At 37.8% G+C, this 23136-nt stretch overlaps 1 protein-coding gene across 2 annotated transcripts in view; it reads right to left on the bottom strand.

Annotated features, from left to right (window-relative positions):
* Positions 1-23136, bottom strand: part of USP7 (ubiquitin specific peptidase 7) — a 68829-nt gene that overhangs the window by 4961 nt on the left and 40732 nt on the right. For both annotated transcript variants that reach the window (XM_059484798.1, XM_059484799.1), the window contains 23 exons: positions 19608-19738; positions 17067-17121; positions 16468-16548; positions 16283-16373; positions 15460-15542; positions 14409-14518; positions 13412-13568; positions 12392-12536; positions 11281-11411; positions 10060-10194; positions 9753-9854; positions 8981-9086; positions 8545-8637; positions 7684-7751; positions 6681-6781; positions 5216-5369; positions 4801-4868; positions 3634-3742; positions 3464-3541; positions 3029-3129; positions 2353-2452; positions 1408-1527; positions 102-173 (listed from right to left, as the gene is read on the bottom strand). In XM_059484798.1, the coding sequence (XP_059340781.1) occupies positions 102-173; positions 1408-1527; positions 2353-2452; positions 3029-3129; positions 3464-3541; positions 3634-3742; positions 4801-4868; positions 5216-5369; positions 6681-6781; positions 7684-7751; positions 8545-8637; positions 8981-9086; positions 9753-9854; positions 10060-10194; positions 11281-11411; positions 12392-12536; positions 13412-13568; positions 14409-14518; positions 15460-15542; positions 16283-16373; positions 16468-16548; positions 17067-17121; positions 19608-19738 (2391 nt within the window). The remainder of the gene's footprint in view (positions 1-101; positions 174-1407; positions 1528-2352; positions 2453-3028; positions 3130-3463; positions 3542-3633; positions 3743-4800; positions 4869-5215; positions 5370-6680; positions 6782-7683; positions 7752-8544; positions 8638-8980; positions 9087-9752; positions 9855-10059; positions 10195-11280; positions 11412-12391; positions 12537-13411; positions 13569-14408; positions 14519-15459; positions 15543-16282; positions 16374-16467; positions 16549-17066; positions 17122-19607; positions 19739-23136) is intronic.

Here is a 23136-nt window from a genome sequence, read left to right as displayed (position 1 = left end):
CAAAATCAACACTTATTTCAAGTCTGGGGTGTTCCAACCTACAACAATAAACTCATTTAGGTTTACAGTCAGCAATAAAAACTCTCCCAATTTGAAATTACCTTCTCAAATTCTTTTTCTTGTATGTCCAGCATTGTCTGAATTCGCTTCATAACCTCTCTGAAGTGTTCACCCTAATAATTACAAGAAGATTTTTAATGTCAAAAAAATATAGGAAAAAGAAAGGAAGCTGTTAGTATTTCCTGCTTTAAGCCTCGTTGAAATAGATTGCCTCGATGTTATTTACAAAATTAGACAAGTGTCAACATCATTCTCTACAATATGGAACAACAGCAGGCAACTTGCTCAACATTCAGGAACTTTAAGTCTTATTGATTTATCATTATGCAAACTGCCCCATAAATTGCTCAGGCACTGCCACTGATATGTGCAAGTCAGGTTAAAGTTAAATAGCAAAATCAGAAAATTAGCAGCAAAATAGGAATTTGTAAAAAGATCTCATATTCTTGCTAAGCTTGTTGCTACTTTTTGTAGTATGTTTGTGCTCCCTATGTAAAGTGCCCAAAAAAGTGCCAGATACTGTCAACTTAGAGATGAATAAAATATATTAACTGTCATAACAAGGAAATGCAGAACAAATGGTTTTCACCAAAAATCACCAAACAAGTGTTACTCTTTGATCAAAAAAAGGAAATTAGTAAAATTATAATTTTAGAAGTAGAGAAATATGGACACATTTCTCGTTCCCAAATTTTTAAAGTAGGTAGTTTTCATACAAAGTATCATACATAAACCAGAAAAGGCTTAGAAGGAAATCACTAACTGCTCCCAGAAATACACTTTGATATTAAGAGAATCAGGGTGACATTCAGCTGGAGCAGCACCACAGGAAAAACTTGAGAATTTAAATTAAGCTTTCAAAATTAGCTTTTGTTCTTGTACCAACTTTCAGCCCTAGAAGATAAAGCACATCAAATTACAGAAGGGATGAAATGCAAAGTCATCTCAGAGAGTGATGGAGAAAGCAACTCCATTTTCCATGATCCTGTCTCAGTGAGAGCAACCATGGCAGGGCCATTTTTGCCAACAACTCTGCACTGCAGATAGATACTCAAGTGCTGCTGGAAATAGGGTTCTGGTTTGTTGGGGGGTTCTGCAGGGGGCAGGGGATGGCAGCTGCTGCCAAGTGACAGCTTTCATGGTGTTCACAGGCTCACTGAGACACTGAACAACCTGGGTATGCAAAAGGAACTGAGCTGGGAAATGGCTGAACCATAAAAAGGCACAGATAGGGCAGGACCTTTGTATTTTCCTACTCACTTCATACATTAATGCATTTCTTCAACAGTATTTATAGAAAACATCATCAGTATAATCCCACAGGAGAAAAAGGAAGGCATACTGCACCTGGTGTATCCTCAGCAAGAATGGAATTCCAAATGTTCCAAAAACCTCTTTGTGGAAATGTGCCACTGTGATTAGCATCTCATTTTCTTTATCTATATCTACCTGGTCCAGAGGAATTTCCTAGATCCAGACAGAGAATTGTGACTCCAATCAGTAAACTTCCACAAAAAGAAACAAATGCTTTGAAGTTATTTTTCTAGTTATTAAGCATTATTGATGTACTGTTACTGATTCCAAACAATTCTATTCAAAAACAATTAAAAGAGCCATGTTGTTTGACAGAGTCTTTTACCAGAGTCCCTCATCCCTGGCATGACAGCACTTCAGCTTCCCCTACTCAGGAAATATTCTCCTGGCTTCCCTGAATGGCTTTTTTGACAAGAAATCTTCTATCAGAGCAGAACTAGCTGACAGTAACACAGGCCTCTTGCCAGCTCCTCATTACAGTTTACACTGGAAACTTTTTTTTCCATTTCTGATCTTTGAAGCAAGTTAGTAGATCTAAATGATGAGATGTTTAAAAAAAAAAGATCACATGTTAAGTATCATATTTGCTTCAAGAACCTCAAGTGTAACAGAAAAGGAAACAAAACTTTCTAGAATATTACAGTACAAAAGTGAGTTCTAAGTATAAACACTTCTATCATGAACTCTGAAACAAACCTTGGAATTACTGCCAAGACATTCAATGTCCTTTGGACAGGCTCTTGCAAAGTCTTCAGTATTGTTATAAAAAAATGAAATAATGAAACCATTGTAGGGAAACAGATGGAACAAAGGATGATCTTTTTTAAAGCACTATCTTAAAAAATACATATAATATTATCATGTAATCTTAATACAAAATCCCAGTATTTGAAGGTCAGCACCCAGAAAATTACCAGTTGAAAGAGTTTTCTCTCTTCAAATCAGGTTTTAGAGTTCTCTAAGACAAGCACAACTTACCTCTATTCGAAACGTTCGACTTGTTGCAGGCGACAAACACTCCAACAGCTCATCCTCCTGATGGACACCAATTATTTTGTAACTTACAATTTCTAGCAGCCTTAAAGATAAACAGAAAAAACATTTTTAATAAGTGAATTTAAAAAATTCAATGCAACATTTCTTTCTCAAATTTTTAAAGAGATTGGTGTAGAATGTACACTGATGCTGCTATTGTATTTATAAAATTCTAAATTCAATCTTTAGTAAAAATTAAGCATTAAAGCCATAAGAGGTTAAATTATTTCTGGCTCATGGCAAAAAGCCAGGATGTGCCATTACAAAATATAGGTTTCTAGTGGAGATTATTTTATATATCCTCTTTAAATGACCTCACTTTTAACTCCTGTAACTCCTGAGAAGTGAATAGCATGAAATGCTTGGATTTGAAACAATTAAGTCATGACTAACAAATGCAATTGATGAAACTCAAGGATGTAAAACACAAAACAAAAAACTGTGTAAAAATTATTTTTATAGCTAAGAAGAACTCTTAACAGCGGCAATCTGGAAGATTTTAACACAATATTACATTTAATCTGTTAATAATGGTATCTATAGTATTTTAAATTCTACAGATACTTTGCTGCATAACGTTTACATGGTGACATAGAAGAAATGAGTCTTCCACCTTTACCTTAATTTCCCTGAACCTTTTTCAGAGAGTTCTACAACTTTTTTACATTCTTCTAACAGGTCCCGCACACACCCATGCTTATCTGGATATACTGTTATTTCCTGGAATTTGAAACACAAAAATCATTAAAAAATCTGAGAAAGTAAACAACCACATTAAAGCACAGAACACAGCAGACTGTTCTCCCTAACCACTCATCTTGAAAAGATAACTGAAGTCAACAGCTATGTCATCTTCAACATTTTTGTTAAGAGATCTGATTTTTTTTTACATTTTTTGTGCTCTTTGGGGTTTTTTTTGCTGTTGGTTTGTTAGGTTTTTTTACGTCATGTACAACTTTGTTCTAATTCTGTACTCCTCAGAGGTAGACCCATAACCACAGCCATTCTAGCTCTGACACAGAAATGACAGCAAGTGTGTAATGGTTTCACTCACCTCTTCCCTAAACTGGCTATTTAGCCATATGCACTTAAAACTTCTTCTGTTTTCAAAATCAGTTATCTTCATTTTGAGCTAAAGAAATAAAAGAAAAACACTTTAGGCACACTTTGAATAGGCCAGAATTATTTTTACAACTCACCTCAACAAAAAGAGAAGACTCTTACCTGTTGATAGTAGAGTTTTTTCGGTTGCCTAGGCTTGAAGAACTGCAGAAGATCTCTTAAAGTACCTTCATAATTATGTCTAAGAGGATTACCAGGGCCATCCCTATAACTACAGAAAGAAAGAAAACATGTTCTTAAAATCCATCTCTTCAAAATCCATTACTGCTCAGCAAATTGAAGCACCAAGAACATTTTTATTACTGTCTTCCAATTTCACATAATTGCTAACACAGCCTAAGCAGCACAACATACAGAACTTTAGTGATTTTTAAACACAGCTAGGCTGTGGGAACAGAAAACCATTCAGGGTGTGTGTCAACTCTCCTGGATGTTTACAAGCTCACTGATGTCAGTGCTGCAGGCTGCAGACCTACATTCCTCTGAAATTACTGGCAGAGAAGCACATGCTCTAGATTGTGAAAGGTTAATTTGTGGAGCCATATGACACAGCAAATTCCACAGTGACCACAGCCCTGCAAACTACAAAGAGCTACTCAAATTCTCACTGATGATGAAGGGAGATAGCCTCAGGTAACTAAAGAGCATTTACACTTGCATGAATACAGAAAGCTCTAAGTGTATGTGCATTATTCCTGAAGCACATACACAGAGCTATAATACTCCACTTTCTGCTCTAGTTTTATACAGATTCAAGTCTAGTTTTACACAAACATATGTAAAACCACCACTTTAACCACAAATATCCCTTTGAGCACCTGAGAACTTCTTAGATTGTTGTCATCTTCATAAAACCTCATTTGCAGACTTTGAGGGAGGAGGGGAGAATTCAGTGAAGTAACTCCTTCATTTAAACTTGTAAAATCAGCAAAAATACTGCTTTTATGTGCATTTGTTTCTGCTCTCCTCCACTCTAGAAATCCTCATTCACTGAAACAGCACTTGAATTAGCTTAGCAATTTATTCCACAGCATCAGGCTTTGAAGTAATTAATGATTTTTAAAATGACATTTACTAGAACTCTTCTAAAACATGCAATTCTTTGAGGCTCTAGAGAGAGACATTGCAATACTTCAACTGTCACAGCAACCTGCTGTGCTTGCCAGAAAGGTAACATCTTACTGGTACAGAATTAGTTAATGACCTGAAAAAGGCTAAGTTTTGAGGAGCAGCTTAGACACAGAATACTAAGGAATTTATCTTACTTACCCTTGGGATTTGAAAAATTGTAATAGCATTGGATCCGTGTTAAGTCTCTGAGCGACTGTCTTTGCAACCTGAAAATAAATTTTGGTAAGCTCTGAACTGTTTCACACAGTTATGACATTGCTCTACATCATACAGTCATTATTTCATGAGACTATAATTTCCCTGACAGAGCAGAATGGTCTACAAAGAAAGAATCCAATTATCAAATAACTCATTATTAATAAAACTGAGGGGTTTATAGTATTTTTTTCCCACAAGCCTTAGTGGCTTCCTTAAAATTTTTCATTTAAAATGAAATCTACACAATGCAAAAATGTACACAGACAGTTTAAGAACTTTTCTAAAAGTATGTATAATGAGTTAGTGCAAAAGTTACTTTCCAAACAAAGAAACAAAAGAGAAACAGGAGACATGCCTGAAAGTAATTCATCCTATTGGATAAAGTAACAACAAAGCCTGGGTCATTGGGGATGGTTTTGTCACAGAAAATGACATCCACACGGTGATAGAGGTCTCTGAAGTATTCCTTAGCTGTGGGGAGCTCGCTGTTATCGTTTTCTGGGTCATCCCTACAAGAGCAAACAAATGGTGATACCATTACACATCACATTGTTACACACACAGGCAGTTGGGGCTTTAAGAACATGTTCTACAGTGAGTCAGCAGCAGTGGAGAGATACAGAGATGAAGTTTGGAAACCTGCAAGAGCCACCAGTGGCACACAGTAGGACTGGTGCAGTCAGCAGTGACCCAGAGCCTGCCCTGGCTGTGTGCTGCAGCCCCTGCCTGCTCTGCTGGGCTCCTGGGGGTTCACAGCAGCACTGCAGCAGGAGCTGGCCCTCCCTCCCACCCTGCCACATCTCTGTGTGTCTGTACTAATGCTGCACAGCTTTCCCTGAGCCCCTGTATCGGTCACTTTGCACAGAGGACAGACGGACGGCATTCCCTGGCACAGAGAGGCAGAGCAGTGGGCACAGGGGCCGGTTTGGGTCACTCCTGACTGGTACCCCAACTTCTCTGCAGAGAAATAGCACCAGGGTACAAGCTGTGCACTTACCCAGGAGTCAGCAGCCAGCCAAGGGTGCATAACACCAACTGGGTCAACTGGGACTGCGAGTTCCAAGGCATGACATGAGAAATACATTCATCTCACATAATCTGGGGTAAGAGTGCTGAAGATAGACTAGCTGGCTTCCACCCACTGTCAGCCCATGGAGAGAAACAGAGCAACACAGTTGGGTGTGACCATCAGGAGTGAGAGCATAGAAATGCTGATTTATAGCCCTGCCAAGCTTATGAAAGATCCCTTCATTGGACACAAGATGCAGGAGCTCCCCTTTTGCCTTGGAGAAATCTCCGGCTGAAGCACCAGTACACCTACGAGTGGCACATGCTCAGGCAAACTGGGAGCATCTCATCACTGCAGACCAGTAAGGACCTGACTGTGAGCACAAGGGAGAGGCAAAAAGGGGAAGCAGTTCAGTGTAGTTCTGGGCTGAAAGAGCTCCAAGAGCCTTGTCCAGTGGCCATAGTATCTGAAATGCTGGAGGGCTCTTTTGTGTCTGTGTTACAGTGGCTCCAGTACAAAGCTGCACAAATCAGATGTACTGCTGAACACACTCTGGTAATATTATGAGCTACTTTAGGTTATTGGTTTTCTAAACTAGGAGGACACCTTTTCCTTAAGTAATGTGGCACATGATACTCAAATAGCACTGATATTTGCTCATTTCCCCTTTGAATAAACAAATGAGAACTGCAGAGAACACATCTACTATTGGAATGTAATACTTAGCTCTTGATGAAAGAGCTTAAAGGAAGTTCAGCTTCCAAAAACCAGGTGATAAGATTGCAATAAGGTGGCCCCTTAAAATACCTACTTCTGAAACACTATGATGTCACCATCCATGAGTTCATCGAGAGCTTTATCAAGAGATACATCATAGTCTTGAATCCTTTCTGTTAAATTGGGTTTAACTTCCTACAACAAAAACCAAAAATTATTGATCACAAAATAAAATACATAAATAAAGGTCACAAATAAGTCACAATAGTGAAGAAATCATCAGCTAAGGTAACCTGTACATTCTTTCAACTGAAACAAATAGATAGATATGTATCTATTCAAATCCAATGCATGTATTATTAAATATCTATATGCATATTACATATTTATGCTTGCAGGCTGACCTCTGGGCTGACCCAGGGATAAAAGCACCTGTGTAAACAAACTGGAATGGCACTGTAACCTTGGCCTGCCCAGAGCAAGGAGTACAGCTTTGCTTTTTAGGACAGCACTGTGTGTGCTGCCCTGGCTCCACCAGAGAGAGCAGCAGGACTGCTACCAGAAATTGCAGCAAAAACCAAATTCCTTGTTCTTACTCTAGCAAGAACTTGGCCTTGGCAAGATCTGCATCATCAGCGCTCAATAAATGTAGCAGTTTTGAAGAGTCACTGCTTGTGTATTTGGGCAGAAACAGCCTAGCAGATTTTGTTTCCTGATTTTGGCTTGGGGAAGGAAGGAGAAGCAACATTTTCTCAACTTCACTAAGGTGGGAACTGAAAACACAATGGCCAACAATTAAAGCAGCATCAGCTCCTCTAACTCAGCAACACAGGTTTAGCACAACAAAGCTGCTCATATAGGACCCTCATGGAGATTCTTTTTTGGGTTTAAAGCTTTACACTTTTTTCTGTTTAATATAAAATCTGTTTTGAATTTAACTCTCTGCTGCTACTCTTTTGCAGCACTGTAGACTTCGAAGTTACAGACTACAGTGCTGATAATTTATAAATTACTATTGTTATGAGCAACTTTTAATTTTTTTTTTCTTTATAGCATGCAAAAGACAAAAAAGTTACAAAAAGTTTATCAATCCAAACCTCATAGAGGATAAGGTTAGTTTCTTGTGGAAATCCTGCTCTCTCACACATAACTGGAAGCAAGTCACCTGTTGGAGAAAAAAGAAGGAATGTGAAATGTGTTGCACTAATTGCTAGTTAGACCAACCACAGAAAGGAGAAAATCCCTTTCTTTACCCTGGGTAGATGGTTCTACAATGCCTAAGAAAGAACCTTCCTTAAGTTTCCCTTGCTGACATTCAACCAGACACACATTTATGGTTCCTTTCCACTTCATCTGAGCCACAAAAATATGTGCAAGTTCATTGAAAATCCAAGAGATTAAATAGCACTGCTCCTTCCTCAGAAAAAAGGTTTAATATCTTTAAAAAGAAAAAGACAGCTAAAATACAAAATTAAAAAATATGTATAAGTTAACAAATGAGACATTCAAAACAAAAAACTAAAATATTTTTAGTCAGCAGGTATTTGCTGAACTCCTTAAATGGACCTATATGAAAATCAAGGTTCACATGTAATTCGGGCTGAGCAGCTGCTCAGGCTGCCATAGTGAAAGGTTAAAGAAGAGTTACATGAAAAGCTATTGGGAGGGAAATATCACATCCCAAAGCTTTGCAACAGGTCTGAAACAGCTGCAACACCTGGTGAGTGCAGCAACAATGAACTGTCCACCTGTGGGGTTTTCAGGCTCAGACCTGCAGAAAATGTCACTGACCCCACATGGGGAAGAAAACTCTCCAGTGCTGGGTGAAATAAGGATTTGCTTCTGTGGTGTACCTTTGGTTTCAGTGATGGAATTATTATTATTATTAAAGGAAAAGTATCTGTCAATCTACTTGAAAAACTTCAATGATCACAATGAAATTGAAATTCAGAACTCACGTATTTTACAGGATATAGGGGTGTAGATATGTCCACAATAATTCAAACTCCGAGTTTTCGGATCATACATCTTCAAAAACAACATTACATCATCTACAAAGTAAAAAACAAGATTTAACTTTAAGTAAGGCTTGGGGAGGGGGAAGGAGATCACCTAGATGTTTTTATTTACACAGTAACAAATATGTGTCTATTAATTCAGTGCCCTTAAAATATAGAGAGAAATTTATTCAGTGAGTCTAAAAACATGCAAAGCATGCCTTCCACTTCAAGAGAAATGAAGGAAAAACTGCATGAGAAAACTAATTTCAGCACTGTAATGGTTTGATGGATACATCAATGACACTGTTGAAAAAAAGGAGTGCACAGTGTTTTTGGAGATACACCCAAAATGAAAGCATTTTGTATTTTAGAAATGTTTAGCCCGCATGCTTACGATCTTTATCAAATTTGGGTAATGTTGCTCCAGTAGCAGCCATCTCTGGATCTACTGTTTCCAAAAATATTGTCCATGGATTCTCATTGTCACTGAGCTCAATCATCTATGTAAAAAGAGAGAAGAAAAAAAGTCTCTGAAGAACCTAATACAACCTGGTATCAGCATTTTAATCAGATACAAGAACTTTATGACATTGGACAAATGGGAGAGGTGTTTTTTTAAGTTGTGTTAAAGGAAGTTCATGAAATTTATTAAGACAAACAAATATGAATATAGAACCACCAAAAACTTTGATGAAGCAGTAACAGTAGGTTTTACTTAAAATGAACCCACTTTATCTTTCACAAGTTTACCTACAGCTATGTTTATAATGGCAAGGACATGACTTAATTTTAAAACAAAAGGAAGGTGAAACCATTCTGTGGTATTTAGACACATTTTACATTTTAAGCAATAGAATTCCTTAAATCCAGAGGGTTTGCCCCTTTTGTCAAAGGGACATTTCTGTTTTAATCTAACATAAGAAATCATGGTTACACCTTTTTTTCCACAGCAGAAAAATCATGCACCAACCACATTCCTGCTTCCTATCCAAATTAATCCACTAAACACCAAGTCTTCTCCAAGTATCAAACTTCACCAGATACAATGAAATTAATTTCAAACCAAAAGCCTGAAAAATCTTATGTCTCAAATTTAGGTATTCTTCAAGAGAACCAAGAATCACAGGAGATGTTAGAAGTAATATAATCTCTCAGTGACTGCTTACCGTTTTATTGCCATCTGCTTCATTATCTAACATTGCAGGTCTTTTTGTTCCATTACTTCTAGCTTGCATTGGCCATAATCTGATTTGATCCTGGGGAAATCCCTAAAAAATAAAAAATTGTGATATGAAACTAAATGAAAACAAGAGAAGAATAGGCTAAGATGTTTTCACGAAACTCAAATAGATCTTGTGTGTTAAAGAGCTCTAAATTATGATTGCTGTCAATATGTGGAGAAGGTAAGAACTTGAACACAACCACAATGTAACAAAATAAGTACATGCAGGTATTCAGCTGCAGAAAACTCACCATTGTTTGAGAGAGGTTTTGAACAAATTCTGTAAGTGTGGAGTTTTTTAATACTTTGAAAACAGTGTATTTCACTTTTTCTTCATCATACATATCATTGCCTTGGTGACCACAGAACTGATCCTCTGCCACTATCTGAAAAATGACATTTAAAGGTTACTTTTCAGATTAGCCCAGGTAATACCTTCTCAGGATGCTTTACTATGCAACCTCACTGGCCCTCTGGCACAGTGCTAACACAATTCATGTTCTCAGGGAGCAAATTTGCAAGTACACAGATTACAATGAAATTAAACAATCGTGATTGATAATCTCATCAGTGCAAGTAATTAAAATATATTAATTCTTACAAATCCTGAGCAATTAAAAACCAGTTGTGCTTAGATCCCAAGTCTTGGAACGTGCTCTAACAATCTTGGCACTTGGAGAAAATAAAAAGGCTACATAATTCTGTGACTGAATGCAAGGAGGCCACTGAACCCTCTCCCTGCATTTCCCACAGCTCCCCTGCACTCTCTGGTAACAGAAGCACAAACAGTGCAATGCTGCCAGTGTCCCACTGCAAACTCAGTGCAAATGCAGGGCAGAACAAGCTGGACTTCACCAGAATCTCTGCTTATCAACACCAGAGAGAACAGGCAAGGAAACATGGAGGCACATGGAAAATGGGTTCTATTTCCCTGTGCCAGATGGGCTCTGGAAAGAGCCATAAACAGGGTTCCTTAAGGCAATTCATAACAATCTTGTCCATCTGGCTTTTCCAAAAAGATAATTGCAAATATAAGCACTCTCTCCTCCTGCTTCTACTTGATGAGCTCCGTTTGGCAATAGTCCAGACCTGCAGCCTATGGCTAGATACATTCTAATTTTAGAAAATAATTCCTGAAGGAGATAAAAGTGCAGTGGGCAGGGCAGCCATTTGAAATAACTTGGTCCTTTTCCCTTTCACCTGAACCTACTATTTTTACTCACAAGCACAATAAATTCTAAAGAAAACAGAAATGTTTATAACATACTGTACTGTGTGTTTTATTACAATTCGTTGCATATGTAAATATACCTAAAAGTAGTAAAATTACAATTTCTCTTCAAACACTACTTCAGAAGAAAAATTTAAAAAAAAAGGAAAAAAAAGAAAATCAAGGTTTGCCTCCAGGGTGGCTCAATAGCCTAAGTTTTCATGGTAAAGCAACTGTAACTTAATCTGTTTCAAAAGCTGACCTGCACTTGCATATAGAGGTGAGCTTCCTGCCTCTCCTTCCTCTTCTGAGCTTCTATCCTCTTCTCTTCTTGTAGCCTTTCTACAAGTTGTTGAGGAATATCATGGTCGGTTACAGGCTGCAAAACTTCACCTATAAAGCAGATTTTATGATGTTATTTCAAGATTTACATCAAACAGTTTCTTCTTCATACATGCTTGACTTCCCTCTGATTTGAAGTCAAAACCAACTTTCTTCATCTTTCACTTAAAAACAAGGTTTGATATCATCATGCTTTGGCAAAAGAAGCACTTCTACGACAAACCAAAGTGCAATACTTCCATGAAATATGTATCACAGACTTTTGAATGAAATATTCAGTTCAGAATTAAAAAAATATTTGCCACCACTCCCTTTTTAAAGCATATATGTATCTACACGTTTAAAATCAATTTGATTTAATTCCATTAATCAAAAAATCAGTAAATCAAAGCCAACTCCGATGAAGGGGAGAGAATGATGCATCTGACTCCACCATCAGAAGGCTAATTAATTACTTTATTATACTATATTATATACATTTTGTCTAAACTGAAACTGCAAAGCACTCACACTGCACACAACTGCTCACGCTGCACTGAATCTCGTGACTGTCACCTGACAGTTGTGACACACACACACATTTGGCCCTGACAGGCCAAGGAAACAAAACATCCTCACTTTGGATAGACAATCTCCATATTGCATTCTACTTTGGCACAACACAGGCACAGCAAGTGATAAGAATTGTGTTTTTCCTTTCTCTGAGGTTCAGAGAATGGAAATCTCAGAAATCATTGTGCCTTGCTTTCCTCTGTGAAATGTGGCAACGTTCCATTACCCAAGTCAGTTCACTAAGTCTTCCATCCTATAAAGCACCAAGGTTGAAGCACTTTGCAGGTGCTTTCCTGAGCTAAAGGTGACCCACAGCAGCACACACTCTCCAGAAGCGAGAGAGCGGCAGGTCGATCCCACGGGATCGCTACATTCCCACTGTAAATAAGGCAGCCCTGTTGTGCAGGAACACAGCCATCAATTCAGAGGTAAATCAGCCCTGCCTGTCAGTGCCCTTTGAGCACAGGGAGGACACGTACTGAGCTTGGACTCCCTGATGTAGACCAGCATGTAGGCGTTGGTGCAGTGCCGCACGGACAGGTCGTCGTCGTGGCCGCCGTAGTTGTGCTCGATCGCCTCCTCCTTCGTGCACCTCGACACAACGTCGTCATCGAATTTACACCACTAGGGAGGCAGTTTGACAGAAAGGTGATTTTACATGTAAAAACATGCTCCTGAATGATAAATTAATCCTATTTCTGGCATGTCTTTCAGCTCTTTGAAGTAACTAAAATTACCTTTGAGCAGTGTGACTTTTAAAAGGAAATCTAGTTCAGTATAATTTGTGCTACCTGCTACTTGTGCTCAGCATAAGGAAGTCCATAAATACTAAACCTTTACTGAACATTTTACAGTCAGCACCAAAAGCACAATAATTATTCCAAGAAGCTTTTCTTAAGACTTCAAATATCTAATATTTCTGAAGGAAACATAAAATCTACTTTATCTGTTGTAAAATGAAATAAAAAGCAGAGATGCACAAGACAACCAGTAATTCTTTGTACATTAAGAGCAATATGCATCAAATTTCAAATTGAAACAATAAAGCCAATTAAGAATCAATTACAAATAGTAATAAATTCACAGTAAAATCTGACTTCTACTCTTACTGTGAACAATCATGTACACACAAAACCAGTCACCTCAAGGGAAGAGGCACCTGACCTATAAATGTCTGATCCAATCAAGTCACCTAAACCTGGAACAGTGGGACATACACAAACATGCTGAACTTCTGAGTCACAGAAACACTGGAAATACTCATATTTGCTTTAGCAAAGTTAGCCTCAAAAAAATGCTGGATAAAATCTGATTGCAGAACTTCAACACATACACACACAAGAGAAGGGATTCCCTCAGCTAAAAAGTCTTTTGTCAAAAGCTAAGTGTGTATGAACTCTTCTTTTAGGGAAAGAAAATTCTGAAAATTTGCCCATTATAAAAACTGCAAGCATGCATTTACAACACACAAATCCTTTTAGATGCTTTTCAATACTCACTTTGCCATCGCCCTTTGGATTTAAGTAAACAACATAATGTCCACCATGGTTGTCTCCACTGTGTACTAGAACTGCATGGAGAATGTAATTTGCAGGATCTTTAGGATCTGTTTTTTGCAAAAATTCATCTAGTGGCAACTGTTCAGGAAATTCAAACCTAGTTTCAAAAAGAATGGAGACAATTGTATTTTTAGTTAAGATAGACACACATTTTTAGGCACTATTATGGAACACTATGTGTACTCTTAAAGCAAAGAATAAAAACTGAACATGTTACTGTTACAATGCCACTTCTAACCAGGACATGTTGCATACAGTGGCAGAATTTATACTGTTTAAAAATGGAATAAAAATAAACTTTTCAAGCAGCTCAGGAAAGCATGCCCTCAAGTAACAAGGGCAAGAGCACTTCAACTGAATTAGAGCTGCTTTGGATTCACTGCATCAAGGCAAAAGCTTTAAAATCTGTTATTTTCTAGCAGACAAATGCAGCTTCCCTAGCAGAGGTACCAATGGACTGAAGCATTACTCAGAAATATCTCACCTTGGTGAGAATGAGATAATTGCAATAAACATTTAGTTTACAACCAACCCTGTATCTCCTCGAGAAATTATCAGCCTCTGCTTACAGTGAGTGGGCAAATGGCTCTCCCTCCATCCATGGAAACAGATGGAGGGCAAGCAGGTAACTCCTTACTCATCCTGCTCACTCTGGTGGCAGCCTAGCCACACACTGCACAAAGGAGCTACACAAGCCATTAAAAGATGCAGGCACCTGTTCATGGTCAAAACAATCACTGTGGATTACTAAACATTCAATTTGTCATTCTGAACTTCAAAGTTCAACCTGTGCACCTTTAGGGGACCTCCACATGCCTGCCTCAGAGCTTAGGCAAAACCAGGATTTTGGGAAGCTATTTTTTGCTATAATACATTCACAGATCTAAATTCTCAAAACAAAACTCAACCCACACACTAAACCAACCAACCCACTTACCTATCATTTATCTTGATGTTTTGGTCAGTCTGAGGATCATACATAAACCTCATGAGCTGTAGGTGTAATACTGGTGGCAGTGTTAGGAACTTCACACCTTTCTCTGCCTCCTAGACATTTTAAAGGAAACAGAGGGTTGAAATTGCAGGGTTTTTAGCAACTCAAAATATTGTTTGTTGCAGACACTCTTCATATGGACTTTTACAGACTTGACAACACAATGTGCCCCAGAATGATTCAAAATTTGGGTGCAATTTGAGTATCCTAATGCTGCACCAACCTCTCATGAGCTACACCAGTAACACAAAAGCTCAAATTAAATTAAATTTAGGCCACTCATACAAGGATATGTGGACACCTCAGTGTATTAAGAGCAAGTTACCTGCATAAATAAAATCGGGAGAATATGGAGGCAAAAGCTCATTTTTGATTAAATAAGAATTTCATTGCATCCTGCCAACAAGGATTTAGCTACTGTGCTATACCTTCCTAAGAACAGCTAAAGAATATATAGAACATTACTGACAAAACCTGGTATGTCAAAGCTGCAGAAATAAGCTTCAGTAAAACATTATTTACAAAGGACTTCAGCTTACTCCAGTGGTGCAGCAAAGTGCAACTGAAGAGCTCAGAAACATGTGCACACACATAAATGTTTCATTTCCATGGGTTCACTTGGTGTTCTTGCTGAGAATACAAACATGAGCTCTCCAAAGTTACTCTTAGAGCTATGCTGCTTTTTTACTTGACACATGGAAAAACAGACTACTCATAGAGGAACAACTTCTCAGTCTTGAGATTGGTGGAAAAGCAAACCATTCTAGCAACTGGAAGACTTGGACCTATAAAAATCACTACAAATTAAACTGCTATAAAATCTGAGCTCCATTTTAAGAAACCTAACACCAAATAAGAGGAGCTATTAAAAAAGCTTGTCTAAGACGAAACATCACCAAAATCAGTTGATAAAATCTAGAATGGGTTTTGCAAGATTGTTATTTTATCAAAGATAAAGAAATAAGATTTAAAACCAGGTTTAAAAAAACAATACCTGCAAGCCATGTTCTCCTGCATCATACTTGTTATCACCATCCAACTGCTCCACTGCAACGTAGTCAATGAAGGATTCAAAAACTGAAAGAAAAAAGATTGGGAAAAAATGTAAGTTTACTCTAGCCTGCACAATATTAATCAAATTAAATATTAGGACAGAGGAGTTTGTGTTTGAGTACTTCTGTCCTTACTTTAAGTATAATTTTATATTGTTTAAGAATATCAAGAAATGCACCATATTGCAGAGGCATATCTAAGAATACCAGCAGATTTTAAAATCACACAGCTACAGCTGTCTGCCACACCTTCTCAACTTCACAAGCATCAAGCCAATGTCTCTGTTTGCTGGACTCTTACGCATCCTTTCCCATGCCCAGTTGCTCAGTAAAGAGATGACTCATCCCCGTGATGAGTAGTTAAGTCTTTTTTTGTCTTACTACTATGGCCAGGTCTAAATAAGAATCTATTTTATCCAAATTCATCATTATATGTAAATTATAACTACTGTGACAATACCACTGTGATCACCATGGTACAGTCTTATGACACCAGAAAACTCCTGAAGTTCTTAGAGTTTCATGAAAAGATACCAGTGAGAGAATGAGGGAGAAAGAAGCAGGGAAAGGAAATGGAATAAGGAAAAAAAAGAAATGTAATGCAGGCAGAAACATACTCTGCATTGAAAATGTTTTCTAGAAGTTGTCCTAAAGCACAGATTTCCAACCACTGTGCACTAACAAATCCATTTGAAAATAACAGGCACTGAATTTGTCCAACATGCTGAAGTACAGGATGGGTGCATGTCAAAATGTATCACTTACTGTTTTTCTTTCCCTTTATACTTAGCTGGATGTCATAATAATCTTCTATTCGTTCAGACCGATAGTCCACGTGCTTGCATTGGATATAAGACTGCAAACAAAACCAAAACAACACCGAAGTTCAGTTTTATAAAAGTAACGAGAGCTAATATAAATTATTTTTGAGAAAGGTATAAAATACATACCACCATCTTCCCTCTGAACAATTTAGGGATAGTGCCTTCTACACATGTGCCTTTCATTTTATTTTCCACATTATCGAGCAGCTGAAAGAAAAATCAGTTTTCACACAAGATAAACTTGCAGTTTTTAAATTTATTCATCACACACACATGACTACTTAACTGATTAGATGCTAAGTCACTTTGAGAGAAATGAAATGTTAGTCTCTTTGTATTGGCATCTCCTTTCTAGTTCTTTAAATCCTCCTCCTTCACCTAAACTGAGGGCTACTCCAGCTACTCCACTCAGAGTCTGGAAACCCCCACAGATGTAACAATGCATTTCATCTTCAAAACTGTACTTCTCTCCATGGCTATAAAAGTACCACTAGCACATGTTCCAGCAACTTTCAAGCTTCACTACTCTTTAAAAATTCTTCACCCACAAAAGGCCACAAGCAATCCCATTCTTAAAGAGAAACCAAGGCAAAAACTCTTGCCTTGAGTTAAATTAATCAGAACCACTATTACTCTGATAGTTCCTATACTATATGTATTTACACACACAGAATATCAAGAGAAATTTATACATCACAGACCAGCAAGAAATAGTATAAACATACCACTCGACATAATTCCTGGACATCATGTTGCATGAAGCTGTCTAAAGTTTCCCACCTTTGTAAGGCAAATAAATAAAAAATTACTAATTAAGGAAAAAACACCTGAAAAGACATTTTTTGATTTCTTTGCAGATCAACACTGTAATACACAGCAAGCTGTACAGACTGAGATTTAGGACTGGCTGATGCACAGGTTCTCCAGCTGCGTAGGAAGAAGGGGCAGGGAACTTGAGGGAGATTTTGGCAGCTGTTCTGAGCTCACCCCACTTCTCCTGTGTGAGACTGGGGCAAGGACAGCAAAGGCTCTGAGTGAGGAGGCCACAGCCAGGCTGTTGCCTTTCCAGCCTCAGTTCATGCCAAAAAACTCTTAAATAAAGGCTTGGGGGCAATTCAATGCCATCAGTTTCCACAGCAGGTTTCCAGCTGCCTCTCTTCTGAGGGCCCTTCAGGTGCAGTCAAGTGGTGTTCAGGGATTATTTCAGCACAGGAAAGGAAGCAAATGGATTTATAGGAAAGACTGGCTCCTTTGTGCTCATCTAAACAGTTAATCTTGGGCATGCAGTAACTGCAAGGAGGCATTCAGCTTTCTGAGCTGTCCATGTGCAAACAGGGTGTGAAAGCAGGGGTGAGGGCAGCAGGATCTAAATGCCTCACTGCCAGCATGGCACACTGCAGTGAGGGTGTTCAGCACTCCTGCCTTCAATAAAACAAGAAGCACAAAGTGTTTCTAGGTTCAGCATTAAATACACATGTGAGAATGTAATTTCAACTCAAGAAAGCTTTTTAAGTTCTAAGTCTCTGACAACTTTTTTTGCAGCAGTCATCACTCCCAGCTGTATAAAGTGAACTGTGCTGACTGTAGGCTCCAGGTTCAGTGTGATGCTCCACCCTGGCCCTGGAAGCAGCAGCAGGGTGATCAGGAGCAGTGCTGACTTTATCCTCCCTCCCACTCTCTTCTCACTGACTCACCCCCACTGTCACATGGCAGCAAACTAATCTCCCAAGTGTGCCAACAACTGTGTGGGGTCCACATTAAACAAGCTGAATCAAGTGGCCTGTCAGATAATCAAGAATAGAAAATAATGCCCTGACTCTCTAGGCTTCAAACACTAGCCAGCTCATAGGACAAATCAAAGAAAAAGGTCATACACTAAAATTAGGATAAAGAAGGTCTCCTTCAGACATGGCATCATTTCTACTCAAAGAAGTTAAACCTAGAAATTCACAACACTCAGTAAAAAGTAATACCCTAATAATACCTGAGCACCCAGGGCTCACAAGGCCAAAATCCCCTCTTTGATTCAATGATGATGGAAGAGGGAAACCTGAATCTCCAAACACAGTCTAAAATTCTTTTCCAAGAACAAAAGCAGGCACGAACACATTTTTAAAACCCTGCTGTTGGATACAAAATTAAGCACCTACAACACTCTTGGGAAAGGCCTCTTCAAGCTACTGACTATGACACAGTTGGGATCTTAACTGGAGATGAAATATTTACTCTATCACCAAGTAACAGAACAGTAGGAGCACTGATACACCAAATATACAATGTGCTAGTAGGAAGAGGGTATGGCCAGATAAACAGACAACACTGAGGCTACTGATTTCCTTTTAAGATTCCCCTAAAGGGGAAGAGTCAAGGTTGCCAAGACACAAGGTTGTAAAGAGGTTGTTTTAGGAGAGAGCACAACTACAGGTTGAAGCAGCAGATGCAGGATGAACAACTGTATGAAAAAGATGATACAATGTGTACTTTGAAATAAGATATGTTCCTAATGTGTTTTGAAATAAAACAGGGCTTGTCAGTATTACTACAAGACTAGCCTATAAATACAGTGAGACAAAGTAACACAAAATAAAGTATTTCAGAATGGATTTTAATTAAATCCTACTCCGCACACACAAGACATGCAAAGAGAAGACTTGTAAAGGTTATAATAATGTTAATCTTTCTGTCCTAACTTGTGTCTTCAGTATGTTGTAGGAACATGTTACAGCAGCCATCAATGTTCAATGGACATGCAAATAACTGCTATTGCACTAATTCTAAAACAGATTCCATTTTAAAAGACATTAACAATACATGAACTGCAATGTTTCAATGACTATTTTCTTTAAATTTTACTTAAGTCAAACGCATCACACAATGTTCAGGTAAATGATAACCCTGCTTGTAACAGCTCTGTTTCTGTACCATTCCCCTTCCCAAAAAATCTGACTTTTGGATCAACTGTCTTTAATACTGGCTTTAATACAGTATTAAAGACAGTTGATCCAAAAGTCAGATTTTTTGGGAAGGGGAATGGTACAGAAACAAATAAAATCCTATGCAAGTAATCCTATACAGAAACAAAAAATCCTATACAGAAACAAATAAAATCCTATGCAAGTAGACTACAGAAAGTTAACAATTAACACCATGTTACATTAACACTTCTCTGCACCTCTCTAAAAGTAACCTTATTAAAATATTATCTTTTTAAAGAAAAGCTTTATGAAGCCCAAGTTCAATAAACAGTCAAGGTTTCTGAAACTTACCCAAATGATTTTGTTAGCTTTTTAGTTCCAACTGGTTTGTCACTATGTTGCAGCTCATAAAACACTCTTTGCAATGCTAAAGGAACACTTTTGGATGAATCATCTCCTTCTGTGGGCATCATGTACACAGCCTGAAAAAGCATTTAGTTCAATTAGTATCAGAAAAGTTTATTGCTCATCCTGTTTAATGCATTCTTTCCTCTTCAGTGACTTCCTTCATAGAACTCAATTTAATCAACACTTCAAAAAGTCTGAAAAAAATCTTGTACTGTAGTGCAAAAACATTAATTGTCTGGAACAACTCTTCCTAGAGCACAGTGGTTAGAAAAATGTGAACAACAGATTCCATTCATAGTTATTTTATCTAAGTAGCTCCCTTATTCCAGCCTAGAACAGCAAATGCACTAAAGCATTTAACACCTTCAAATACCTTCTCATGCCCAGTATGTCTCTGCAATCATCACAGTAGGATCAGATACAGCAGTCAATACCACAGACTTGAAAATAACTGGTTTTATGAAAAAGCAACCACGTGAAACCATAAAGGGCAACAAGTGAACAAAACCAGAAATGGTCCACATGGAGAAAGATGTCAGAGGAAGCTCTGAGAGTTCCTGATTCATTCATTCATTCCTACTTAACGTCATCACTGTAAAGCAAATAAACAGCTTAACAATTCAATTCACTGATTATACTGACCTGGGAAGGATTGGGAACAAAGAAATTACACAAATAAACCAAACAGGGATTAGGAGAGTTCAATAGTCACTGAGATGAGATTTACTTTTTAAAAAGTGTACAGCAATACATCTAGGGGAAAGGAAGAGCAAACAAAAGGGAGATGTTCATTTGAGAAGTGTAAATATAAAAAGGAACAGACAGCCCTGGAAGGAGATTAGGCAACAAATGAAACTAAAAAAGCCTCCAATATTAAGCAGCATATGAGAAAATGACCTGTTAAAACCAGAGAAATTACCATCTGAATTTCTGCCTGTGAAACACCAGGGAATGATCCATTTCTGAGAGTGAAGTGCTGAAGTGGACCTGGGTGCATTTAGGATTTTTTATTTAATTTTCAGAAGTTACCAATCAATAGAGATGATCTAAAACAGAATCATGAACATAAGTAACTTCCAAATTTTATTCCTCCTCAGTTGCAAGTCACACTTTAGTAGTACTTACACATATTAAGAGGAAGCCTTAATAAAAATTTGAAATTTATCAACTTCCTTGCTCCACTTTGAGATTTGCTCAAACTTCTTTTATAAATTTTATAAATTGAAGAAAATTGCATCTTCAGTTTTATCACTGGCAACAGGTTTTAACTGTAGAAACTCAATAAACCTTCAACTTTTGTTGAGCACCTTGAAGAGTCAACTTTAAACCTCTTCCTGTACCTGGTTTATGAAGCTTTTTAAGGGTAGGTGTCACTTGCTAATGGTAGGAACTAAAGTAGTTGAATGATCAAGCCTCAGATCTTCCAAAACTCTATCATCAGTCTCTATTAACCTTTTTGAACATCTTATAAATGCTTTTTAAAAAACAAATATATAGATACTTGCTATGTTAAACAAATAGAAACAAAGTGTGAAAATCAAGTCATGAAAAAATGCAAATATAGTCAGTGTTGATACATTCAAAAAATAAATACTAATATGCTAACCTACAGCAGGCTAAAAATCAATCCTGTGATTGACTCTTCCTTCAAAAATGCATAAACTGGAGTTCAGAATACCTTGATAATTAATCAAAATCAAATCCTTTGCCTTTAGTTCTCAATTTTAAAAATGTTTTTCTCATATACCATCTGGACAATTAATTCCCTTCCTATATCTCTCAAGTAAAACTCAAACAGTAATTTACAACTTACTTATAATTACTACATTCCAGTTGTCATTGAATAAAAACACCAATTTTACTTCTTTGGAAATTCTACATGTGTTATGACAAAGCAGACATTTAACGCAGCCTTTCTTGGCTCTTCATTCTGTTTCTGTATTTAGGTAATATTGGAGCTCATTTCTTTAAGTTTAAGTGTTTCTCCACACTACCATTTTTTAAATATTATCCTCTTCAAAGCTTTTTTTGCCTTATCCTTCCAGATTCTGAAAGCTTGACCTCATGATAAAGGAGTGAGGCATTCTGATCCATGTAAAATAGCAGGGTGTCTCATTTAACACCTGAGAAGTTCCCTCAGGAAAGGAACATTAAAGAGGGATAGGAACATGTACAGGCATATTGAGAGATATGAAAAAAATTTTAGATATTTATATAATAATAGAATGCTACAGGTAACTTTGAACACATTGCTTAAAATCAGGAATTACTGAAAGAAGGGAAATAAATACTGTGCATGGAATTCCAAGGTTAGGTAAAATATATTGGATAACTTGAGAAGAACCAGATCAGGGTGAAATGGACCAGCATTTATTATTTTAATGTATTTATATAGACATTCTGTAATGTTCTTATGAGTTGTAGGGACTTTTACAAGGGAACCAGCAGAAAGTTCCAAAATGCCCCGAATGCAGCCACAGGCACCAAAGGGACACCTCAGGTATCAGAGTCCAGGGTGACACCTGGATCCTCTGGGAAGCCACCCCTGCCCCTACTGGAATAAGCACACATTTATCACTCCCAAACAACAAATAACAATGTGCTCTAATGTCAAAGCTCCTTTCTTTATTCTCTGCCACTGAAGCCACCTCTTGTTGCTTAAGAGGGAGGTCTCATTTCCAACCAGAGCCTCCCATGTGCCATGGGGAAGCAGAGCAGAGAAGAAAGGAGCTCTCCATCATCCTCACCCACGCTTCCCCAGGGCCTGACTTGCCACAGGGATGTGCCTGCCTTTGCTATTGTTCATTGCTTCCCCAGCTCTGCTCCTGACAGCAGCTCCTCTGTGAACAAAGCTCAAGTAACAGCAACAGAAATCATTGTTTCTTCCAAGGAAGGAGGATTCACTGAAATTATGGAAATGGTGAAAAGCAAACCAAGGGTACTGCACGTTTTGTTTTATTTTACCTTGGTTTAAGAAGAACAAGTTTGACCAAAGTGAAAACAAAATTGTAAAAAATACTTTTTTCAGACAAGGAAGCAATTGATTCTTCCTGATCTGTACCAATGGAGATAAGTGCTAAAGCTGTCTAAAACTGCCACTGGTTTTTTTCATCTGTTCTGTCTGAGGGGCTCTGAAAATCTGAGGAATGAGCAAGGAATTGAACATTCCAGCTGATGTCCAGGAACACTTCCATAAAAGAAGCTGCAGCTACCAACTCTATAAATTAGGTTTTCTCACATGGTCACTACCCAGATATTAAGAGATGCTGAAAGTTGCTTTTATTTTGGGGCTGGGGAAGAAGTGCAGGAAATGCCTGGTAAGATCAGTTCAGTTGAAACCAATATGTATTATAAAAAGAATTCCTTCTTCACTCTTTCATGGTACATACTGATTTAGTGGGTACAAGACAGTCTTGAAACTACTCAACTGCATTAGATGGAGCTATTACAAAAACACTTTTTTTTCCTCTCA

The sequence above is a fragment of the Ammospiza nelsoni genome, chromosome 17, assembly GCF_027579445.1.
Source record: "Ammospiza nelsoni isolate bAmmNel1 chromosome 17, bAmmNel1.pri, whole genome shotgun sequence".
Lineage (NCBI taxonomy): Eukaryota > Metazoa > Chordata > Aves > Passeriformes > Passerellidae > Ammospiza > Ammospiza nelsoni.
The sequence above is the reverse complement of the archived record's forward strand: the minus strand, read 5'-3'. Positions and strand labels throughout refer to the sequence as shown.